We start from the raw sequence: 23,508 nt of genomic DNA, 5'->3' as shown, positions 1-23,508 counted from the left end.
CTCTTTTTTTTTTTAATTCTCCAAAACCCCCAAAAGAAATTATACAGTCTGCTATGTCAGGCTGAGGCCTGGTGGTTCTGTGTTTGAAAAATCATAGCTTCGCAGGCATAAGTTCCATAGTTCTGTCTGCTAGCCTTGTTCCAATTTTTTTATTTTAAAAATTCTCCAAAGCCCCCCAGAAAATTTATAGAGTTTGTTATGTCAGGCTGAGGCCTTGTGTATCTGTGGTGGAAAAATCGTAGTTTCACGGGTATAAGTTTCACAGTTCTGTCTGCTAGCCTTGTTGTACTCATTTTTAATTTTTTACCAAATTTCACATACAAGAGAAAAAAAAAATAGATAGTCTGTTATCTGTAGCTGCGGCCTGGTGTATCAGTGGTGGAAAAATCGTAGTTTTGCAGGCATACGTATCATAGTTCTGTGTGCTAGCCTTGTTCTCCTTTTTTTTTTCAAAATATTTACTCCCCCCAAAAAAAATATATTTTATACAGTCTGTTATGTCAGGCTGAGGCCTGGTGTATCTGTGTGTTATGGACTGGCGGAACGCACCAAGTATAGATGAAATGGAACTAGGTGCGTTAGCAGTCCGAGGTCCACCGTGCAGGTAAAAACCCTGCTGCTAGTAAAGACGGACTATATGGCGGTACTATAAGAATACACACATGGGTTAGCTTCACCCTGTGTGAAGGAAGCGACCCTGTTGCGTCACAGGACCGCGGTACCGCACATAGAGCGCAAGCAAGGAGTCACTAATCTCAAACCCGAGACTGAGGATTTGAGTTCAGAAGACCCCATGCGCTCGACACCGCAACTGGGGTGTCAGAGGAACATAAATAATAATATAAAGGCACAAGAGTGCGTGCGGTGCCGCACTGACGGACGCCAATAACCACCCAGGCTTGGGTCAGGAAAGCGCAGAGCAAGCGCACGGCGCCGTACTGGCGGACACAGCAACTGGTAGCTGTAATGTGTGTTACGTGCTGTTGGATAAGTCGGGCGCTAGATAGCAAACACCTTCCGCGAACAGTCATCCAATAGGGAGGGTTATTTAAAGAGCGACTTTCACTCACAACACGCACACATATTTACAAGACAATACTAGCGCATGGCCGTGCGGTCATGCGCAGTTTATATAGTTGCAGTACAGGAAGCTGCTACCGAAGTTTTTCCCTTTCAGGACCTTCCTGGAGGACCAATGGAATGTGCTGCAGTACCTGAGCATGTGACCCTCGATCTCCAACGGGAGATCTTGCCCTGGGCATGCTCAGAGTGTGAAAATAAGGACTTAGTCCCAGAGAAGCCTGCTCGCCGCAGATCAGTGCAGGGTACAACAGGAGAGCCAGAAAAGGCAGCAGTAACCCTCTTCACAGAATCAGTCCCAGCAAGACGCTGGGAGCGACGCCTCCGCTGAGCAGACCCCACTGTGGCCGATGCAGAATGGGAGACCACAGCAGACACGGATCGAGATTCCTCCTGTGCAGCAGAGGAAACTCGACTCCTAACATTACCCCCCCCTCCTAGGGCCCCCCCCTCCTTGAGCCTCACTACGCTCAAAAGCTGCAATAAGCAGCGGAGCCCGAATGTGCTCCACAGGCTCCCAGGTTCTATCCTCTGGGCCGTGACCCTTCCAGTCCACCAGATAAAATTTCTTGCCACGTACCACCTTGCACCCCACAATAGCATTCACCTCAAACTCATCCGTGGATGAACCCGATGTCCCAGCAGATGACTCAGAAAACCGGGACAAACGAACGGGCTTTAAGAGGGAAATGTGAAAAGTATCGGTGATACCAAGGCGTGGAGGAATACCCAAATGGTAGACCACAGGGTTGACCTGTTACAGAACCTTAAACGGGCCAATGTAGCGAGGAGCAAACTTAGTGGACTCAACTCGCAGCCTGATGTTACGGGCGGAGAGCCACACTAAGTCGCCAGGAGCAAAGGTCGGAGCGGGGCGCCGATGAGCATCGGCGGAGGACCTCATTCTCTCCTTAGAGGCCCAAATGGCATCCTGAGTGTGGTCCCAAATATCCCGTGCCTCCACAGCCCAGTCTGCCACCCTGGAGTCTGCGGAAGACACGGGCATAGGCACAGGTACCCGTGGATGCTGACCATAGTTGAGGAGGAATGGGGTTTGTCCAGTGGAGTCGGCTACGGCGTTGTTCAGCGCAAACTCTGCCCATGATAGCAAGGATGCCCAGTCATCCTGCCTGGCTGAAACAAAATGTCGCAGGTATGTGACCAAGGTCTGGTTGGCCCTCTCTACCAACCCATTCGTCTCGGGATGATAAGCGGAAGAGAGATTCAACTCAATACTGAGAAGACGACAAAGCTCTCTCCAGAACCGAGACGCAAACTGGGGACCCCGGTCACTGACAATTTTGTCAGGCATACCATGTAGGCGGAAGATGTGTTTAATGAACAACGCTGCCAAGGCCAGTGCAGAAGGTAACCGTGGTAGCGGCACCAAATGCACCATTTTTGAGAAATGATCGGTGATGACCCAAATGATGGTACAGCCGCGAGATTTGGGCAAACCCACGACAATGTCCATCCCGACCATCTCCCAGGGCCTATCTGCCACCGGCAAGGGATAGAGCAACCCAGCTGGCCTTTGATGCGGAGATTTATTTTTGGCGCAGGAGACACACGCCAGAATATAATCCCTGACATCCCGGACCATATGCGGCCACCAGTACGTCCTCGCCAGTAGCTCAGATGTCCTCTTTGTCCCAAAGTGTCCACCCACCCTGGACGAATGAGCCCAAGAGAGAACCTCCGGTCGCAAATTAATGGGCACAAAAGTCTTGCCCGGTGGCACAGACTCCAGCAAAACCGGCACTACGGTTCTCAGGCTCTCAGAAGGGACAATAAGCCGAGGCTCCTCTTCCTCCTCTTCAGTTTACATAAGGGAGTGAGAGAGAGCGTCAGCACGAATATTCTTCTCCCCGGCGAGAAAATGAAGGGAAAAGTGGAACCGGGAAAAGAACAAGGACCATCTGGCTTGGCGAGAATTTAGCCGCTGGGCTGTTTGCAAGTAGACCAAATTTTTGTGGTCCTTGTAAACTTGGAAGGGAAACCGCGCACCTTCCAGAAGGTGTCTCCACTCTGAAAAGGCCAACTTCATTGCTAGCAACTCCCTGTCCCCGATGGAGTAGTTTCTCTCCGCTGGCGAGAAGGTCTTAGAGAAGAAGAAGCATGGATGCTTCCGACCTTGAGCATCCTTTTGATAGAGGACTGCTCCAGCACCAACGGATGAGGCATCCACCTCCATTAGGAATGGCTTATCCACATTGGGACGATGTAAGATGGGAGCGCTAGCAAAGTGGGACTTAATAGAAGTGAAGGCCTTGGAGACCCCTTCCGACCACAATTTGGGATTCGCTCCCTTCTTGGTGAGGGCTACCAAGGGAGCTACCAGAGTTGAGAAGTGGGGAATGAACTGGCGGTAATAGTTAATGAACCCCATAAAGCGCTGCACCGCTTTAAGAGAATGGGGCTCTTGCCAGTCCATCACAGCCTGTAGTTTGGCAGGATCCATAGCCAATCCCTGGGCGGAGATGATATAGCCCAGGAACGGTAAAGACTCCTTCTCAAACATACACTTCTCCAACTTAGCATAAAGAGAGTTTGCCCGTAGGAGGTCGAAGACTCTGCCAACATCTCTCCGATGGGAGTCAATATCTGGAGAAAAGATGAGAATATCGTCCAGATAGCCTACAACCGAGGTGGAAAGCATATCCCGGAAGATGTCGTTGACAAAGTCTTGGAAAACGGCTGGGGCATTACAGAGCCTGAAGGGCATCACCAGATACTCATAGTGCCCATCTCTGGTGTTAAACGCCGTTTTCCATTCGTCCCCCTCACGGATGCGAATCAGGTTATAAGCACCCCGCAGATCTAATTTAGTAAACACTCTAGCTCCCCGAAGCCTATCGAAGAGCTCGGATATCAAGGGCAAAGGATACTTGTTCTTAACGGTGATAGCGTTAAGACCCCTGTAGTCTATGCATGGACGTAGTTCCCCATTCCTCTTCTGCACGAAGAAGAACCCTGCCCCAGCAGGTGACACTGACTTCCTGATAAACCCTCTTGCCAGATTCTCTTGAATGTACTGAGACATGGCCTCTGTCTCCAGGAGAGATAATGGATAAACTCGACCCCGGGGAGGCTCCGCACCAGGCAAGAGATCGATAGGACAGTCATAGGGGCGATGGGGCGGAAGGGTCTCCGCCGCCTTTTTGGAGAACACGTCTGTGTAAGACCAATATTGCTTGGGGAGAGAGGATAGATCTGCGGGTACCTCAGTAGTAGCAACCTAAACACACTCTCGGTGACACCTACCCCCACATGATTCACCCCATCCCAGAATTCTGCCTGAGGACCACTCGATGTGAGGAGAGTGGTACCGTAACCAAGGTATCCCCAACAGGACCTCATCAATCCCCTCAGGAATGATGAGCAGAGATATAATCTCCTGATGGGATGGTGACATGGACAGAGTAAAAGGAATGGTCTGATGTGTTATCTGTGCGGGGAGTGTCGACCCATTCACCACTCGTACCGTTACTGGTTGAGATAGCATAACCAGGGGTATTGCGTGACGTTGGGCGAAGGCAGAAGACATAAAATTGCCCTCCGCCCCAGAATCCACGCAGAGCTCTACCGAGTGGGAGGATGAGCCAAAAGTAATTGTCCCCTTAAAGGACAATTTGGAGGCAAACGTCGCAGTGTCTAGTGCACCTCCACCTACTACCACTAGACGCTGACGTTTCCTCGACCGCTGATGACATCTGGTGGCAAGATGTCCTGACTGTTGGCATACATGGCAAACCTGGAGTGCACGAGTGGTCCGGGACTTAGATCCCGCTCGTGACACTACCTTAGGTTCATGGGACTCAGGAGCCTGGACTGGAGATTCCAAAGGTTTGGCGAAGGTGGGAGCCAGCCGAAACCTCTGCCTACACTGGGCTCGCTCTAACCTCCGCTCGTGAAAACGGAGGTCAATACGAGTAGATATTGTTATTAATTCTTCCAGTGTGGCGGGAATCTCCCTAGTGGCCAGGGCGTCCTTAACGTGGTCAGCCAGCCCCCTCCAAAATATAGGGATAAGGGCTTTATCCGACCACTCCAGCTCAGATGCTAGAGTGCGGAAGTGGACGGCAAAAAGGCTGACAAAGGACGAGCCCTGAGTCAATGCCAACAGTTGGAGCGCCGTATCATGGGTGACACGCGGTCCTAAGAAAACCTGTTTCAGAGTGCTCAGGAATAACGGAGCACTCTGCACCACATGATCGCCACGCTCCCACAGCGGCGTAGCCCACTGCAACGCCCTGTCCGACAATAAGGATATGATAAAGCCCACCTTAGCCCACTCTGTAGGGAAACGAGAGGCCAGAAGCTCGAGATGTATTGAGCACTGACTCACGAAACCCCTACAGGACTTACTGTCACCAGAAAATTTCTCTGGTAGCGGGAGGCGAGATAGCGTCGGTACAGGGGCGGCAGTGCACAAGGTAGCTGCAGCCACACTTGCAGCCTGAACAGCGACAGCAGTAACGTCCACAGCTGAGGTTGAACGCTCTAGAGCCGCCAACCTTCCCTCCAGCTGCTGGATGTACCGCTGTAGACGCTGATCGTCCGTCATTACTAGCCAGACCTTGGCGCTAGTATTCTGTTATGGACTGGCGGAACGCACCAAGTATAGATGAAATGGAACTAGGTGCGTTCGCAGTCCGAGGTCCACCGTGCAGGTAAAAACCCTGCTGCTAGTAAAGACGGACTATATGGCGGTACTATAAGAATACACACATGGGTTAGCTTCACCCTGTGTGAAGGAAGCGACCCTGTTGCGTCACAGGACCGCGGTACCGCACATAGAGCGCAAGCAAGGAGTCACTAATCTCAAACCCGAGACTGAGGATTTGAGTTCAGAAGACCCCATGCGCTCGACACCGCAACTGGGGTGTCAGAGGAACATAAATAATAATATAAAGGCACAAGAGTGCGTGCGGTGCCGCACTGACGGACGCCACTAACCACCCAGGCTTGGGTCAGGAAAGCGCAGAGCAAGCGCACGGCGCCGTACTGGCGGACACAGCAACTGGTAGCTGTAATGTGTGTTACGTGCTGTTGGATAAGTCGGGCGCTAGATAGCAAACACCTTCCGCGAACAGTCATCCAATAGGGAGGGTTATTTAAAGAGCGACTTTCACTCACAACACGCACACATATTTACAAGACAATACTAGCGCATGGCCGTGCGGTCATGCGCAGTTTATATAGTTGCAGTACAGGAAGCTGCTACCGAAGTTTTTCCCTTTCAGGACCTTCCTGGAGGACCAATGGAATGTGCTGCAGTACCTGAGCATGTGACCCTCGATCTCCAACGGGAGATCTTGCCCTGGGCATGCTCAGAGTGTGAAAATAAGGACTTAGTCCCAGAGAAGCCTGCTCGCCGCAGATCAGTGCAGGGTACAACAGGAGAGCCAGAAAAGGCAGCAGTAACCCTCTTCACAGAATCAGTCCCAGCAAGACGCTGGGAGCGACGCCTCCGCTGAGCAGACCCCACTGTGGCCGATGCAGAATGGGAGACCACAGCAGACACGGATCGAGATTCCTCCTGTGCAGCAGAGGAAACTCGACTCCTAACATTACCCCCCCTCCTAGGGCCCCCCCCTCCTTGAGCCTCACTACGCTCAAAAGCTGCAATAAGCAGCGGAGCCCGAATGTGCTCCACAGGCTCACAGGTTCTATCCTCTGGGCCGTGACCCTTCCAGTCCACCAGATAAAATTTCTTGCCACGTACCACCTTGCACCCCACAATAGCATTCACCTCAAACTCATCCGTGGATGAACCCGATGTCCCAGCAGATGACTCAGAAAACCGGGACAAACGAACGGGCTTTAAGAGGGAAATGTGAAAAGTATCGGTGATACCAAGGCGTGGAGGAATACCCAAATGGTAGACCACAGGGTTGACCTGTTACAGAACCTTAAACGGGCCAATGTAGCGAGGAGCAAACTTAGTGGACTCAACTCGCAGCCTGATGTTACGGGCGGAGAGCCACACTAAGTCGCCAGGAGCAAAGGTCGGAGCGGGGCGCCGATGAGCATCGGCGGAGGACCTCATTCTCTCCTTAGAGGCCCAAATGGCATCCTGAGTGTGGTCCCAAATATCCCGTGCCTCCACAGCCCAGTCTGCCACCCTGGAGTCTGCGGAAGACACGGGCATAGGCACAGGTACCCGTGGATGCTGACCATAGTTGAGGAGGAATGGGGTTTGTCCAGTGGAGTCGGCTACGGCGTTGTTCAGCGCAAACTCTGCCCATGATAGCAAGGATGCCCAGTCATCCTGCCTGGCTGAAACAAAATGTCGCAGGTATGTGACCAAGGTCTGGTTGGCCCTCTCTACCAACCCATTCGTCTCGGGATGATAAGCGGAAGAGAGATTCAACTCAATACTGAGAAGACGACAAAGCTCTCTCCAGAACCGAGACGCAAACTGGGGACCCCGGTCACTGACAATTTTGTCAGGCATACCATGTAGGCGGAAGATGTGTTTAATGAACAACGCTGCCAAGGCCAGTGCAGAAGGTAACCGTGGTAGCGGCACCAAATGCACCATTTTTGAGAAATGATCGGTGATGACCCAAATGATGGTACAGCCGCGAGATTTGGGCAAACCCACGACAATGTCCATCCCGACCATCTCCCAGGGCCTATCTGCCACCGGCAAGGGATAGAGCAACCCAGCTGGCCTTTGATGCGGAGATTTATTTTTGGCGCAGGAGACACACGCCAGAATATAATCCCTGACATCCCGGACCATATGCGGCCACCAGTACGTCCTCGCCAGTAGCTCAGATGTCCTCTTTGTCCCAAAGTGTCCACCCACCCTGGACGAATGAGCCCAAGAGAGAACCTCCGGTCGCAAATTAATGGGCACAAAAGTCTTGCCCGGTGGCACAGACTCCAGCAAAACCGGCGCTACGGTTCTCAGGCTCTCAGAAGGGACAATAAGCCGAGGCTCCTCTTCCTCCTCTTCAGTTTACATAAGGGAGTGAGAGAGAGCGTCAGCACGAATATTCTTCTCCCCGGCGAGAAAATGAAGGGAAAAGTGGAACCGGGAAAAGAACAAGGACCATCTGGCTTGGCGAGAATTTAGCCGCTGGGCTGTTTGCAAGTAGACCAAATTTTTGTGGTCCTTGTAAACTTGGAAGGGAAACCGCGCACCTTCCAGAAGGTGTCTCCACTCTGAAAAGGCCAACTTCATTGCTAGCAACTCCCTGTCCCCGATGGAGTAGTTTCTCTCCGCTGGCGAGAAGGTCTTAGAGAAGAAGAAGCATGGATGCTTCCGACCTTGAGCATCCTTTTGATAGAGGACTGCTCCAGCACCAACGGATGAGGCATCCACCTCCATTAGGAATGGCTTATCCACATTGGGACGATGTAAGATGGGAGCGCTAGCAAAGTGGGACTTAATAGAAGTGAAGGCCTTGGAGACCCCTTCCGACCACAATTTGGGATTCGCTCCCTTCTTGGTGAGGGCTACCAAGGGAGCTACCAGAGTTGAGAAGTGGGGAATGAACTGGCGGTAATAGTTAATGAACCCCATAAAGCGCTGCACCGCTTTAAGAGAATGGGGCTCTTGCCAGTCCATCACAGCCTGTAGTTTGGCAGGATCCATAGCCAATCCCTGGGCGGAGATGATATAGCCCAGGAACGGTAAAGACTCCTTCTCAAACATACACTTCTCCAACTTAGCATAAAGAGAGTTTGCCCGTAGGAGGTCGAAGACTCTGCCAACATCTCTCCGATGGGAGTCAATATCTGGAGAAAAGATGAGAATATCGTCCAGATAGACTACAACCGAGGTGGAAAGCATATCCCGGAAGATGTCGTTGACAAAGTCTTGGAAAACGGCTGGGGCATTACAGAGCCTGAAGGGCATCACCAGATACTCATAGTGCCCATCTCTGGTGTTAAACGCCGTTTTCCATTCGTCCCCCTCACGGATGCGAATCAGGTTATAAGCACCCCGCAGATCTAATTTAGTAAACACTCTAGCTCCCCGAAGCCTATCGAAGAGCTCGGATATCAAGGGCAAAGGATACTTGTTCTTAACGGTGATAGCGTTAAGACCCCTGTAGTCTATGCATGGACGTAGTTCCCCATTCCTCTTCTGCACGAAGAAGAACCCTGCCCCAGCAGGTGACACTGACTTCCTGATAAACCCTCTTGCCAGATTCTCTTGAATGTACTGAGACATGGCCTCTGTCTCCAGGAGAGATAATGGATAAACTCGACCCCGGGGAGGCTCCGCACCAGGCAAGAGATCGATAGGACAGTCATAGGGGCGATGGGGCGGAAGGGTCTCCGCCGCCTTTTTGGAGAACACGTCTGTGTAAGACCAATATTGCTTGGGGAGAGAGGATAGATCTGCGGGTACCTCAGTAGTAGCAACCTAAACGCACTCTCGGTGACACCTACCCCCACATGATTCACCCCATCCCAGAATTCTGCCTGAGGACCACTCGATGTGAGGAGAGTGGTACCGTAACCAAGGTATCCCCAACAGGACCTCATCAATCCCCTCAGGAATGATGAGCAGAGATATAATCTCCTGATGGGATGGTGACATGGACAGAGTAAAAGGAATGGTCTGATGTGTTATCTGTGCGGGGAGTGTCGACCCATTCACCACTCGTACCGTTACTGGTTGAGATAGCATAACCAGGGGTATTGCGTGACGTTGGGCGAAGGCAGAAGACATAAAATTGCCCTCCGCCCCAGAATCCACGCAGAGCTCTACCGAGTGGGAGGATGAGCCAAAAGTAATTGTCCCCTTAAAGGACAATTTGGAGGCAAACGTCGCAGTGTCTAGTGCACCTCCACCTACTACCACTAGACGCTGACGTTTCCTCGACCGCTGATGACATCTGGTGGCAAGATGTCCTGACTGTTGGCATACATGGCAAACCTGGAGTGCACGAGCGGTCCGGGACTTAGATCCCGCTCGTGACACTACCTTAGGTTCATGGGACTCAGGAGCCTGGACTGGAGATTCCAAAGGTTTGGCGAAGGTGGGAGCCAGCCGAAACCTCTGCCTACACTGGGCTCGCTCTAACCTCCGCTCGTGAAAACGGAGGTCAATACGAGTAGATATTGTTATTAATTCTTCCAGTGTGGCGGGAATCTCCCTAGTGGCCAGGGCGTCCTTAACGTGGTCAGCCAGCCCCCTCCAAAATATAGGGATAAGGGCTTTATCCGACCACTCCAGCTCAGATGCTAGAGTGCGGAAGTGGACGGCAAAAAGGCTGACAAAGGACGAGCCCTGAGTCAATGCCAACAGTTGGAGCGCCGTATCATGGGTGACACGCGGTCCTAAGAAAACCTGTTTCAGAGTGCTCAGGAATAACGGAGCACTCTGCACCACATGATCGCCACGCTCCCACAGCGGCGTAGCCCACTGCAACGCCCTGTCCGACAATAAGGATATGATAAAGCCCACCTTAGCCCACTCTGTAGGGAAACGAGAGGCCAGAAGCTCGAGATGTATTGAGCACTGACTCACGAAACCCCTACAGGACTTACTGTCACCAGAAAATTTCTCTGGTAGCGGGAGGCGAGATAGCGTCGGTACAGGGGCGGCAGTGCACAAGGTAGCTGCAGCCACACTTGCAGCCTGAACAGCGACAGCAGTAACATCCACAGCTGAGGTTGAACGCTCTAGAGCCGCCAACCTTCCCTCCAGCTGCTGGATGTACCGCTGTAGACGCTGATCGTCCGTCATTACTAGCCAGACCTTGGCGCTAGTATTCTGTTATGGACTGGCGGAACGCACCAAGTATAGATGAAATGGAACTAGGTGCGTTCGCAGTCCGAGGTCCACCGTGCAGGTAAAAACCCTGCTGCTAGTAAAGACGGACTATATGGCGGTACTATAAGAATACACACATGGGTTAGCTTCACCCTGTGTGAAGGAAGCGACCCTGTTGCGTCACAGGACCGCGGTACCGCACATAGAGCGCAAGCAAGGAGTCACTAATCTCAAACCCGAGACTGAGGATTTGAGTTCAGAAGACCCCATGCGCTCGACACCGCAACTGGGGTGTCAGAGGAACATAAATAATAATATAAAGGCACAAGAGTGCGTGCGGTGCCGCACTGACGGACGCCACTAACCACCCAGGCTTGGGTCAGGAAAGCGCAGAGCAAGCGCACGGCGCCGTACTGGCGGACACAGCAACTGGTAGCTGTAATGTGTGTTACGTGCTGTTGGATAAGTCGGGTGCTCGATAGCAAACATACACCTTCCGCGAACAGTCATCCAATAGGGAGGGTTATTTAAAGAGCGACTTTCACTCACAACACACACACATATTTACAAGACAATACTAGCGCATGGCCGTGCGGTCATGCGCAGTTTATATAGTTGCAGCACAGGAAGCTGCTACCGAAGTTTTTCCCTTTCAGGACCTTCCTGGAGGACCAATGGAATGTGCTGCAGTACCTGAGCATGTGACCCTTGATCTCCAACGGGAGATCTTGCCCTGGGCATGCTCAGAGTGTGAAAATAAGGACTTAGTCCCAGAGAAGCCTGCTCGCCGCAGATCAGTGCAGGGTACAACAGGAGAGCCAGAAAAGGCAGCAGTAACCCTCTGCACAGAATCAGTCCCAGCAAGACGTTGGGAGCGACGCCTCCGCTGAGCAGACCCCACTGCGGCCGATGAAGAATGGGAGACCGCAGCAGACACGGATCGAGATTCCTCCTGTGCAGCAGAGGAAACTCGACTCCTAACACTGTGTATCTGTGTTTGAAAAATTGTAGCTTCGAAGGCATAAGTTTCATAGTTCTGTCTGCTAGCCTTTTCCCACTCTTTTAAAAAAAGATTCTCTTAAAAAAACAAAAAAAAAAAAAAATGTATACAGTCTGTTTTGTCAGGCTGAGACCTGTTGTATCTGTGGTGGAAAAATCGTAGCTTTGAAGGCATACTGATCAGATATAATTTTGCTCCAAATAAATACATTTGTGTTGAGATTTTGAAATAGTTCAGTAGTCCATTTAAAATGGGCAAGGGAAGGAGCAAGGGACAGGGAAGTGGACATGATGCTGATGGTGCATGCAGACGACGAGGCCGTGGCCTATCTGAAAGTGGGCCACAGCAAAGACCCACATCTTCTCACTTGACCTTCCTGTCCCAGTTTCTAGGGGATCGCAGCACATCACTATTGAAGCCAGAGCAGTGTGAAACAGTTGTTGGTTGGATAGTGGATAATGCTTCCAGTCACTTAGTCACCACCACCACCATGTCTTCCACACGGTCAAGTCTAAGTAGCCATGAGTGTGGACTGGATATTCCTCACTCTAATCCTCCTTCCTCCCACCATGCCACGTGCCCTGAGACAACTGATCCCACACTTGGACACTCAGAAGAGCTGTTCAGTATTCCCTTTCAAGATTCCATACTCTCGGCCGGTCAACTTGAAGTGGGGCCAGATGAGGTTGCATGTAGCGATGCCCAAATCTTTGACCAGCCATGGTCACACAAAGGCGATGGTGGGAAAGTGTCACAAGAGGTGGACGATGATGAGACACAATTGCCAGAAAGTCAGGAGGAGCAGGGTGCGGATGTGGAAGATGAGGTGGTGGATGACAGAGTGATTGACCCAACCTGGCAGGAGGACATGCAGAGCGAGGATGGCAGCACACATGGAGAAGGAGGCATATCACCCCAACAGGCAGGAAGAAGCAGTGTGGTGGCCACATACAGAAGGTGTGCATCTGTTCCCCGTAACACCAGCATGAGGGAAGGTGCCATTCCAACTGTTAGATCTTCCCGAGTCTGGTTATTTTTTATAGACTCTGCCGATAACCCCAAAAAAGGCCATTTGCAGCACCTGCCATGCCCACATCAGCAGGGGTAGCAAAACTACCAGGCTGACCACCAACAGCATGATCAGTCACATGGCAGCAAAGCACCTGACTTTGTGGGCCGAACCCCAGGCTCCAGGAGCACTGTCTGCAGGTGACACCACTGCTTCTTCCACTGTTTTGTGTAGAAGCCAATCCCCAGTCCACTGTGCATGTGAATATGCCTCTAGCCCTGCACCTGTTGTTGCCCACAGTCAAGCAGCACCATCATCAAACCCGTCCACGTCCTTGACCCAGCACAGCCTTCAGTTGTCTATACCCCAGTCATTGGAACGCAAGCGGAAATACCCAGCCAATGCCTCACAGGCCAGAGTACTAAATTCTAACATTTCTCTTCTGCTTGCGCTCGAAATGTTGCCTTTTAGTCTCGTTGAGACAGAAACTTTCCGCAACCTGATGGTGGTGGCTGTCCCAAGGTACTCTGTCCCCAGTTGCCACTATTTCTCCTGGTGTGCCGTACTGGCATTACACCAGCATGTGTCCCACAACATTACCCGTGCCCTCAACAATGCTGTTACTGGGAAAGTCCACCTAACCACGGACACATTGACAAGTGCTTGTGGGCAGGGATGGTACATCTCACTGACGGCACACTGGGTTAACATAGTGGAAGCCGGGACCCATTCAGACCTTGGGATGGAACACATCCTCCCAAGGCCGAGGATTGCAGGCCCTATGTCAATCAGGGCTGCCCCTACAGTCTACATCTCCTGCAGCTCCTCCTCCTTCTCTTCAGCCTCCATCTCTGAAATCAACACATCAGTCTGAAGCTGGAAGCACTGGAGCACTGCCTCAGCCAAGCGGCTACAGGCTGTGTTGAAACTAATCTGCATAGGTGACAAACCGCACAATGCAGAATAGTTGTGGACAACGCTGAAAGAGCAGTCAGATATTTGGATGACACCGCTGAACCTACAGCCAGGCATGGTCGTGTATGACAATGGCCAGAACCTGGTGGCGGCTCTGATTCAAGGTAAGCTCACACAACTTACCTTGCCTGGCCCATATGCTTAACTTTATGGTTCAACGTTTTCTGAAAAGCTACCCGGAGCTGCCGGATCTGCTAGTGAAAGTACACTGTCTGTCTGCCCATTTTAGAAAGTCAGCTACAGTTCCAGCCGACCTTGCCGTGCTTCAGCAGTGTTTACAGCTTCCAGCTCACTGACTGGTGTCTGATGTCCGCACGTGTTGGAACTCTACACTGCATATGTTGAAAAGGAGCTACTTTCATGCGCTATAGAAGGTACTACAAGCACAGCTGTCATACTGTTTGTTCAGCAGAGATGGCCTGAGGAGGAGGGCGAGGAGGAGGACGAGAAGGAGGACAGCATGGTCAGTCGTCCTGTTTGTGAGTACACTGAAGTCTTGCCTGCTAGCAGTCTGGCAAGCATGGTTGACTTTATGTTGTGCTGCATTTCACGTGACCCTCGCATTATAAAAATTTTTGGTGACACTAATTACTGGTTGGTGACACTTCTAGACCCAAGCTACATGGAGAACTTTCAATCTCTTTAACCAGAGGCAGAGAGGTGTACTAAAATGTTGCAGTACCAGAGGGCCCATGTAGCAGAATTACTTAGAAAATTCCCATGTGAAAACGCTGGCAGCAGATTTCAGAGTTTGTTGTACAACCAAGGAGTCCAAGCGAGAGAGACAGAAGTACAATTCAGCTCAGGCAGGGGAACAGTGGCCAAGTTCTAGGACAGTTTTCTCAGAGCCTCCCATTGTGCTGGCACAGAGGCAAGGCGTGCTGTCACAAGAAGAGCAATGTTTGGGAAGATGCTGAGGGAGTACCTTGCAGATTGTACAAACGTCCTCCGTGATTCCTCTGTGCCTTTTCATTATTGGGTTTCCAAGCTGGACACGTGGCATGAACTGGCTCTCTACGCGTTTGAGGTCCTGGCCTGCCCTGCTGCTAGCGTTCTGTTAGAGCAGCTTTTTAGTGCCGCTGGTGGAATTATAACAGATAAGCGCATCCGTCTGTCAACTGAAAATGCTGACAGGCTGATTCTTATAAAAATGAACAAGGGCTGGATTGGCAAAGATTTCTGTACACCACCAAGTGAAAACAGCGAAACATAACCTGTAATACATTGTCTTTTTTGTAGAGGTGTATTGTCATGCACCTCTCCCCAACCACACATGGCTATCCACTTCCTGATTTTGTCTGTTTGGTGTTATCCTCCTCATTATCCTCATCATCAACAACCAGTACAACACTAGGGTGAACATATTTCGTGATGCAAAAGTCACTCAATTTTTGTGCAAGGGTGTTTTCAGATGCCCGTTACTAATTAGAAACCAAAATAAACTCCCCCAGGGGGAACTGTCATCAAAATGAGATGTACATATACAGGGCCGACGTCAGCACCCGGTGCACCCGGGCAAGTGCCGGGGCCCTGACGAGACAGGGGGGCCCATTTAAGGTAGTAACAGTACGGACGGTACTGCACTGATGTGCTCCTGGGGGGCCCCCGCAGCCGGACTACATCCGGCTGTGCTGTGTGTATTAGTGTACATCAACTCCGTGATCTCCGTCTCCCTGCCAGGACTCGGAGTCGGAGCCATCCCTGGCAGCAGGTGCAGCACAGAGCTCTCGCTGTGACTGAGTTTCGCTGCGCAGGTGCTGGAATACTCACCACATCGTCACCATGGATACGAAGTCACTTCCGGGCCGGCGGTCGTCTGTGTTGTCACTTACAGGTGAGCTCAGAGATCATCCACCATCCAGCCAGGTCAAACGCCAAGCAGGAAGATGACGAGCACGAGCAGCCAGCAGTCAGTGAACGGTGCACCCGGGCCGTCCCTGTACAATGGGGGCGACGGCGTGAATGACATTGAAAGCAGTGAGTCTTCCTTCCAAGTTCCAGGCTGGTCCCAAACCAAAGCATTGCCAGGGGATGCAGCCTGGGAGGACAAGTTGCGACTGTACGGGGCCTCCACAGACCTACAGTATGGCATCTGAGTGATGGTGGGTGTGGGTGGGACTTATAGACCATATACTACATGACTGGCTGTGCTATATACTACGTGGCTGTGCTATATACTATGTGGGCTGTGTTATATACTATGTGGCTGTGCTATATACTATGTGGCTGTGATATATACTAGGTGGCTGTGCTATATACTATGTGGGCTGTTATATACTACGTGGGCTGTACTATATACTACGTGGCCTGTGCTATATACTACGTGGCTGTGCTATATACTATGTGTGCTGTTATATACTACGTGGGCTGTGCTATATACTACGTGGGCTGTGCTATATACTACGCGGCTGTGCTATATACTACATGGCTGTACTATATACTACGTGGGCTGTGTTGTATGCTACGTGGTTGTGTTATATAATACGTGGCTGTGCTATATACTACGTGGCTGTGCTATATACTACATGGCTGTGCTATATACTACATGGCTGTGCTATATACTACGTGGGCTGTGTTATATGCTACGTGGGCTGTTATACACTACGTGGCTGTGCTATATACTATGTGGCTGTGCTATCTACTATGTGGCTGTGCAGTGTGCTATATACTACGTGGCTGTGCTATATACTACATGGCTGTGCTATTTACTACATGGCTGTGCTATATATTATGTGGGCTGTGTTATATGCTACGTGGGCTGTTATACACTACGTGGGCTGTGCTATATACTACGTGGCTGTGCTATATACAGTATATGAACCTTTGTTCGCCCCTCCCTTTTGTTTTTTTTACTTTCATCGGTGGATTCACATTGTTTTTTTTTTTATTTTTCCGTATGATTTATCTTTATGTCTCTTCATTCTCCACCACTAGATCACCAGGTTGAACGTATTCTGTGCCGCTACAGGCAGTCCAATTTTTGGCAAGGGTGTCTATAATGCCCATAGTATATTTTAAAAAAATGTATCCCCCTTGGGGAAATGTTTGTCAGCCCATGCACTGTGTGTGTGGGCATTACAAGTCTAGGAGACACACTCCTTTACATTGTGCCTATTTTTTCATGAGGCCTTCAGCAATGTCTCCTCATTCTCCACCACTAGATCACCAGGCTTTACGTATTCTGTGCCGCTACAGGCAGTCCAATTTTTGGCAAGGGTGTCTATGATGCCCATAATATATTTTTTAAAAATGTATCCCCCTTGGGGAAATGTTTGTCAGCCCATGCACTGCGTGTATGGGCATTACAAGTCTAGGAGACACACTTCTTTACATTGTGCCTATTTTTTCATGAGGCCTTCAGCAATGTCTCCTCATTCTCCATCACTAGATCACCACACTTAATGTATTCTGTGCCGCTACATGCAGTTCAATTTTTGGCAAGGGTGTCTATGATGCCCATAATATATTTTTTAAAAATGTATCCCCCTTGGCAGAGGCGTAGCTAGGGTTTTGGCTCAGGGGTATCCGAAGCTTCTGAGTGGGCCCCTAACCAGGTAACCTTGATTAGAACTCGATGACGCACCCTAATAGTGGAGGAGAACCTCAGCAGATGTCCGCGCTATTACTGAAGATAACCTCTATATAAAGACCAACATGGATATTACCGCCATATGGTCAGTGGTAGATACCAGTCCTACAGAACATATAGCAGATCCCAGCACAGTTACAGATAATGATTTACGCCTACGATGTTTCTGATGGAATCGTTCACTTTTCCCCTCTTTTCCATCTGGCCCAGACCGACACGACAACTTCTTCCAGCCAGGACTCGGCTCCAGAGAATACAACAAAGACACGTTTCACTTCTCACATTCCAGCCCCTTCACCATCTATCCCCAACCTGCACAAAAACCTCATCCTGCTGATACCTAATACTGAGCCGCTGCCGTATGTGTCCCTATTACTGCACCTGATACCCCAATGATAAGCCTCTGCCATATGTGTCCCTATTACTGCACCTGCTGTGTGGTTCTCTGTGCCTTCTAAATTCTACAGCATCCCTTTATAATATATTAATGCCGGGTGGAAGTGCCCTAGAAAACAGCGCCCACATTTTGCCCCCTAGAAAGTAATAATTCCCTGTGTGTGCCCCTTTGATAGCCTATTGGATAAAAAATATTAACAGAAAACCCATTTTATTTTGAAAAGTATATTAAATCCTAAAATGAAAAATTAGAAAAAATCCATAATAATTATTTACATTTTTTGTTGACAGCCCTGAGATGCCAGAAAATGAAGCCACATTTGCAATCACCGCTGGTGGTATTAATGACGCAAAGGAGTGATACTTGATCTATGCAAACTATTTAAAAAAGGTTTAATAGGTTTAAATAGCAGTTTTCTAGTAACTTGCTTTTATATCTACTGCAGACATGTTATATCATTTTTATTAATTGGTTCTATGGTTTAATTTGCAAAAAATATTTGTCATTAGTGATAAGCGAGCGTTGTCGGATAAGGTGCTATCCAAGCATGCTCAATTGCTAAAAGAGCATCTTCGGCATCCTCTAATGCAGTGTTCCCCAACTCCGGTCCTCAAGAGCCACCAGCAGGTCATGTTTTCAGGATTTCCTTAACACCTGGACAAGCAAGCATTCAATCACCTGTGCAATTCTAAGAAAATCTTGAAAACATGACCTGTTGGTGGCTCTTGAGGACCGGAGTTGGGGAACACTGCTCTAATGCTATGTTCCAGTCGCTCTGGCTGCATGTCTACCACGGCAACTGGAACATAGTATTAGAGCACGCCAAAGATGCTCTGCTAGCAATCGAGCTATGCATATTCATATGATTATATGTTGTCCATAGAAGTATTCTGAAGTCACTAACTTACAGCTAAACAATGTCAATGTAGGATAACACAGGTTTCTTATATATGCAGAAGATGGTGGTGCTCAGCATCAAGTTTCTGTTTCAAAAAAAGATAAAAACCAAGATGGCTCTTAGCAAAAGTAAAATCTCTTTTTCTTAATACAAAAGGCTTAAAATATCAGTACTTGCTGTTTACTGCTTTTTAAGCATTATGGAATAATAAATAAGAAAAGTGATGATGAGTGATACCTGTTTTGTTATCTCTTGTACATTAATGTGTGGGTCTGCCTGTACAGATGACTTCTATGTCCTCTAAACAGTGGTGATATTCAAGAATTAAACAATTGAGAAATTGTTATTTTGTGCTTGATTGCTGTTCATCTTCAAAGAAATAAATAAGCCAAGTTTTTCAAGCAAAAGACACTTCAGGGAACTCTGGTCTTTTTTCATGAAGTGTCTTGTATGTTGTTTTTTCAGTAGTTTCCTGTGCGTTTTTTCTAACAGTTCTGACAACCTGTATTTTTACATGGTTTTTGTGACATTTTTTTACTGTCATTTTCCAGTTGTTGTTTTTTTTTTACTTCATGGAATAATGAAGAAACCGCTAATGTTTTTTTAAGCAAAAACAAGGGCAATATGCTTCAAAAATGTCCAGGCATCTTTTGACATTCCTTTTGATTTGTGCTGTATAATAAGCTTCTGTGCAGAAAACGCCAGAAGCATGGACATGTCACTTTAATTGCTTGACAGTTTTCAAAGCCTGAAACAGATAAAACATAAACATATAAGTTGTTTTCAAATACACAAGTTAATTTTTGTGAGTGTTTCCAGCCCAGGTTCTGTGTGTTTTGCCTCCCCATGTGTGTTTGTGTGTTGACTCCAGCTGTTGTGTGTTGGCTGCTGTGTGGCCTCCAGCTCAACCGCTGTGTTTTTTGCGGGTGTGACTGGCCTCCAGCTCCTGTGTGTGTGTATGGCCTCCAGCCCAGACCCTGTGTGTTGGTGTGTGGCCTCTATACAAGCACCTGTGTGTTTGGTTTGTGGCCTCCAGTCCAGCACCTGTGTGTTGGTTTGTGGCCTCCAGCCCCAGGGATGTTTTGGTATGTTGCTTCCTGCCCAGGAAGGGTGTTGGTGTGTAGCCTTCAGCCAGGTCCTGTGTCTTTGTTGGTGTGTGACCTCCAGCACCTGTTTGTTGGTGTGTGGCCTCTAGCACCTGTGTGTTGGTTCTGTGTGGTATCCAGCTCAACCCCTGTATTTTTTACGGGTGTGACTGGCCTCTAGGCTCTATGAGTGTATGGCCTCCAGCCCAGACTCTGTGTGTTGGTGTGTGGCCTCCAGACCAGCACCTGTGTGTGTTGGTTTGTGGCCTACTGCGCATATGTTTTGGTATGTGGCTTCCAGCCCAAGCCCTGTGTGTTGGGCCTTCTGCCCATGTTGGTGTGTGGTGTCTAACACCTGTGTGGTGGTGTGTGGCTTCCAGCCTCTGTGTGTTGGTGTGTGGCCTTTAGCCCAACCTCTGTGTGTTGGTTGATGTGTGGCCTCCAGCTCAACCCCTGTGTTTTGTGCGGTTATGACTGGCCTCCAGCCCATGTGTGTGTGTATGGCCTCCAGCCCAGATCCTGTGTTTTGGTTTGTGGCCTCCAGCCTCTGTGTTTAGGTGTGTGGGCTCCAGCCCCTATGTTTTGGTATATGGTTTCCTGCCCAGGCTCTGTGTGTTGATATGTGACCTCCAGCCAAGCCCCTGTGTTGGTGTGTGCCTTCAGCCCAGGTCCTGTGTGTTGATGTGTAGCCTCAAGTCCCTGTGTGTTGTAGTGTGGCCTCCAGCTTTGCCTCTTTGTGTTGGTATGTGGCCACCAGGCCCTGTGTGTTGGTGTATGACTTCCAATAGGTGTGTTGCCTTCAGTCCAGCCCTTGTGCGATGATGTTTGGCTTCCCGCCCCGGGCGTTGGTGTGTGGCCTCCATCCCAGCCTTTTTGTGATGCTGTGTTGCCTCCAAGTCTGCCAGTCCATGTGTGTTGGTGTATGGTTTCCAGCCCCAGGTCCTGAGTGCTAGTGTGTGACCTCAGCCCATGTGAATTGGTGTGTGGCCTCCAGCCCAGTCTCTAGGTGTTGGTGTGTGGCCTCCAACCCTTGTGTGTTAGTGTGTGGCCTCCAGCCCTTGTGTGTTGGTGTGTGGCCTCCAGCCCCTGTGTTGCTGTGTGGCCTCCAGCACCAGGGTGTTGCTGTGTGGCCTCCAGCACCCGGGTCTTGGTGTGTGGCCTCCAGCACCCATTATGTGGCCTACAGGCCCAGTTTCTTGGTGTGTGCTCTCAATCGCCTGTGCATAGCTGTGTGGCCTCCAGATCAGTCGCTGTGTTTTTGTGGCCTCCAGCCCCTGTATGTTGGTTTGTGGCCACCAGACCCAGTGTCTTGGTATGTGGCTTCCAGACCATACCCTGTGTGGCTTCCAGCCCAGACCCTGTGTAGTGGGCCTCCTGTCCATATGTGTTGGTGTGTGACCTCTATTACCTCTGTGGTGTGTGGACTCCAGCCCCTGTGTGTTGGTTGCTGTGTGGCCTCCAGCTCAACCCCTGTGTTTTTTGCGGTTGTGACTGGCCTCCAGCCCCTGTGTATGTGTATGGCCTCCAACCCAGACCCTGTATATTGGTTTGTGGCCTCCAAACCAGCACCTTTATGTTGGTTTGTGGCCTCCAGCCCCTGTGTTTAGGTGTGTGGCTTCCAGCCCCTATGTTTTGGTATGTGGCTTCCAGTCCAGGCCCTGTGTGTTGGGCCTCCTGTCCATGTGTGTTTGTGTGTGTGGCCTTCAGTTCGTTTCCTGTGTATTGTGTGACCTCCACTCACTGAGTGTTGTTATGGGGCCTCCAGCCCGGTCCTGTATGTTGGTGTATGGTCCCTTTGTTTCTTGCTCTGTGGCCTTCAGCCCCTGTGGGTTAGTGTGTGACCTCCAGCCCAGCTCCTGTGTTGGTGTGTGACCTCCAGTCCAGGTCCTGTGTGTTGGTGTATTGCCTCCAGTCCCTGGGTTTTTTTCAGTGTGGACTTCAGCGCTTTTCTTTGTGTGTGGCCTCCAGCCCATCCCCTGTGTGTTGCTGTGTGGCCTCTAACCCCTGTGTGTTGGTGTGTGGCATCCAGCCCCTGTGTGTTGGTGTGAGGACTTCAGCCCTGGTTGGTGTGTGTGTGGTCTTTAGCCTAGCACCTGTTTGTTGGTGTTTGGCCTTCAGCCCCTGGGTGTGTGACCTCCAGCCCAGCCTCTGTGTGTTGGTGTGTGGCCTTCAACCCCTGTGTCAACATTCATGTGTGGACTCCAGTCCATGTGTGTTGGTCTGTGGCCTTCAGTACAGCCCCCTGTTTCTGTTGTTGGTGTGTGGCCTTGTTTTGTTACGGGTTCAAGGATTGTGATGAATAATAAATGCTTACACGAAAATTGAGTAAACAAAAATGAATTTACTTAATAAAAGATAATAAATAAACAGTCACTCAAATAACATATAATCAATAAAGTAACATAAATCATGCATTGCATTATTATGGTCCCCTCTATAATTTGTAAAGCGCTGCAGAATATGTTGGCGCTATATAAATAAAATTATTATTATTATTATTATTATTATTGTGGTAGAAGTCACCAGGCTGTCTCTGTCTCTGTATTTCCCATCTCTCTTCCATGTATGTGTCTGTCCCTCATCTCTGTTGCATCTGTCCGTCTCTAGAAGTTCAGTCCACTTTTATATCTTATACTGCCCAATGTATCTCAGTAAAAAACTTTGATATTGATTGGAATGCCGGGAAGAAACCGCCTGAAACTGGTTAGTTACTGACAACAAGTACATTTACTAATAACAACTAACTGGTCATTTACTAAACAACAAATGACCTTCTGCTAGGTGGGTCATCTGGTTGGACATTTAAACTTCAATGACCTTATGCAAACTCTATGAAAGTAAGGATATATATATTAGAACTGATTGAAACCATATCAATAATTAGTATTAACACTTTTATGACCCAGCCTATTTTGACCTTAATGACCTGGCCGTTTTTTGCAATTCTGATCAGTGTCCCTTTATGAGGTTATAACTCAGGAACGCTTCAACGGATTCTAGCGGTTCTGAGATTGTTTTTTTTTCGTGACATATTGGGCTTCATGTTAGTGGTAAATTTAGGTCGATAATGTTTGCGTTTATTTGTGAAAAAATGGAAATTTGGCGAAAATTTTGAAAATTTTGCAATTTTCAAATTTTGAATTTTTCTGTTAAATGAGAGAGTTATGTGACACAAAATAGTTAATAAATAACATTACCCACATGTCTACTTTACATCAGCACAATTTTGGAAACAATTTTTTTTTTTTGCTAGGAAGTTCTAAGGGTTAAAATTTGACCAGCGATTTCTAATTTTTACAACAAGATTTACAAAACCATTTTTTTAGGCACCACCTCACATTTGAAGTCAGTTTGAGGGGTCTATATGGCTGAAAATACCAAAAAGTGACACCATTCTAAAAACTGCACCCCTCAAAGTGCTCAAAACCACATTCAACAAGATTATTAACCCTTCAGGTTTTTCACAGCAGCAGAAGCAACATGGAAGGAAAAAATGAACATTTAACTTTTTAGTCACAAAAATGATCTTTTAGCAACAATTTTTCTATTTTCCCAAGGGTAAAAACAGAAACTGGACCCCAAAAGTTATTGTACAATTTGTCCTAAGTACGCCGATACCCCATATGTGGGGGGAACCACTGTTTGGGTGCACGACAGGGCTCGGAAGGGAAGGAGCGCCATTTGACTTTTTCAATGAAAAATTGGCTCCAATCTTTAGCGGACACCATGTCGT

The 23,508-nt window shown here is 49.1% G+C and overlaps 1 protein-coding gene across 1 annotated transcript in view; it reads left to right on the top strand.

Moving 5' to 3' along the window:
- The window catches only part of DMC1 (DNA meiotic recombinase 1), a 286,638-nt gene extending 268,486 nt beyond the window's left edge, over positions 1–18,152 (top strand). The window contains exon 12 of the mRNA XM_069737606.1: positions 18,083–18,152. Coding sequence (XP_069593707.1) covers positions 18,083–18,152 — 70 coding nt within the window. The remainder of the gene's footprint in view (positions 1–18,082) is intronic.
- The last annotated feature ends 5,356 nt before the right edge of the window (positions 18,153–23,508 follow it).

This window comes from Ranitomeya imitator, chromosome 8 (assembly GCF_032444005.1).
Source record: "Ranitomeya imitator isolate aRanImi1 chromosome 8, aRanImi1.pri, whole genome shotgun sequence".
In the NCBI taxonomy this organism is placed as follows: domain Eukaryota; kingdom Metazoa; phylum Chordata; class Amphibia; order Anura; family Dendrobatidae; genus Ranitomeya; species Ranitomeya imitator.
Note: the sequence above shows the minus strand (reverse complement) of the source record. Positions and strands in the feature narration are given on the sequence as shown.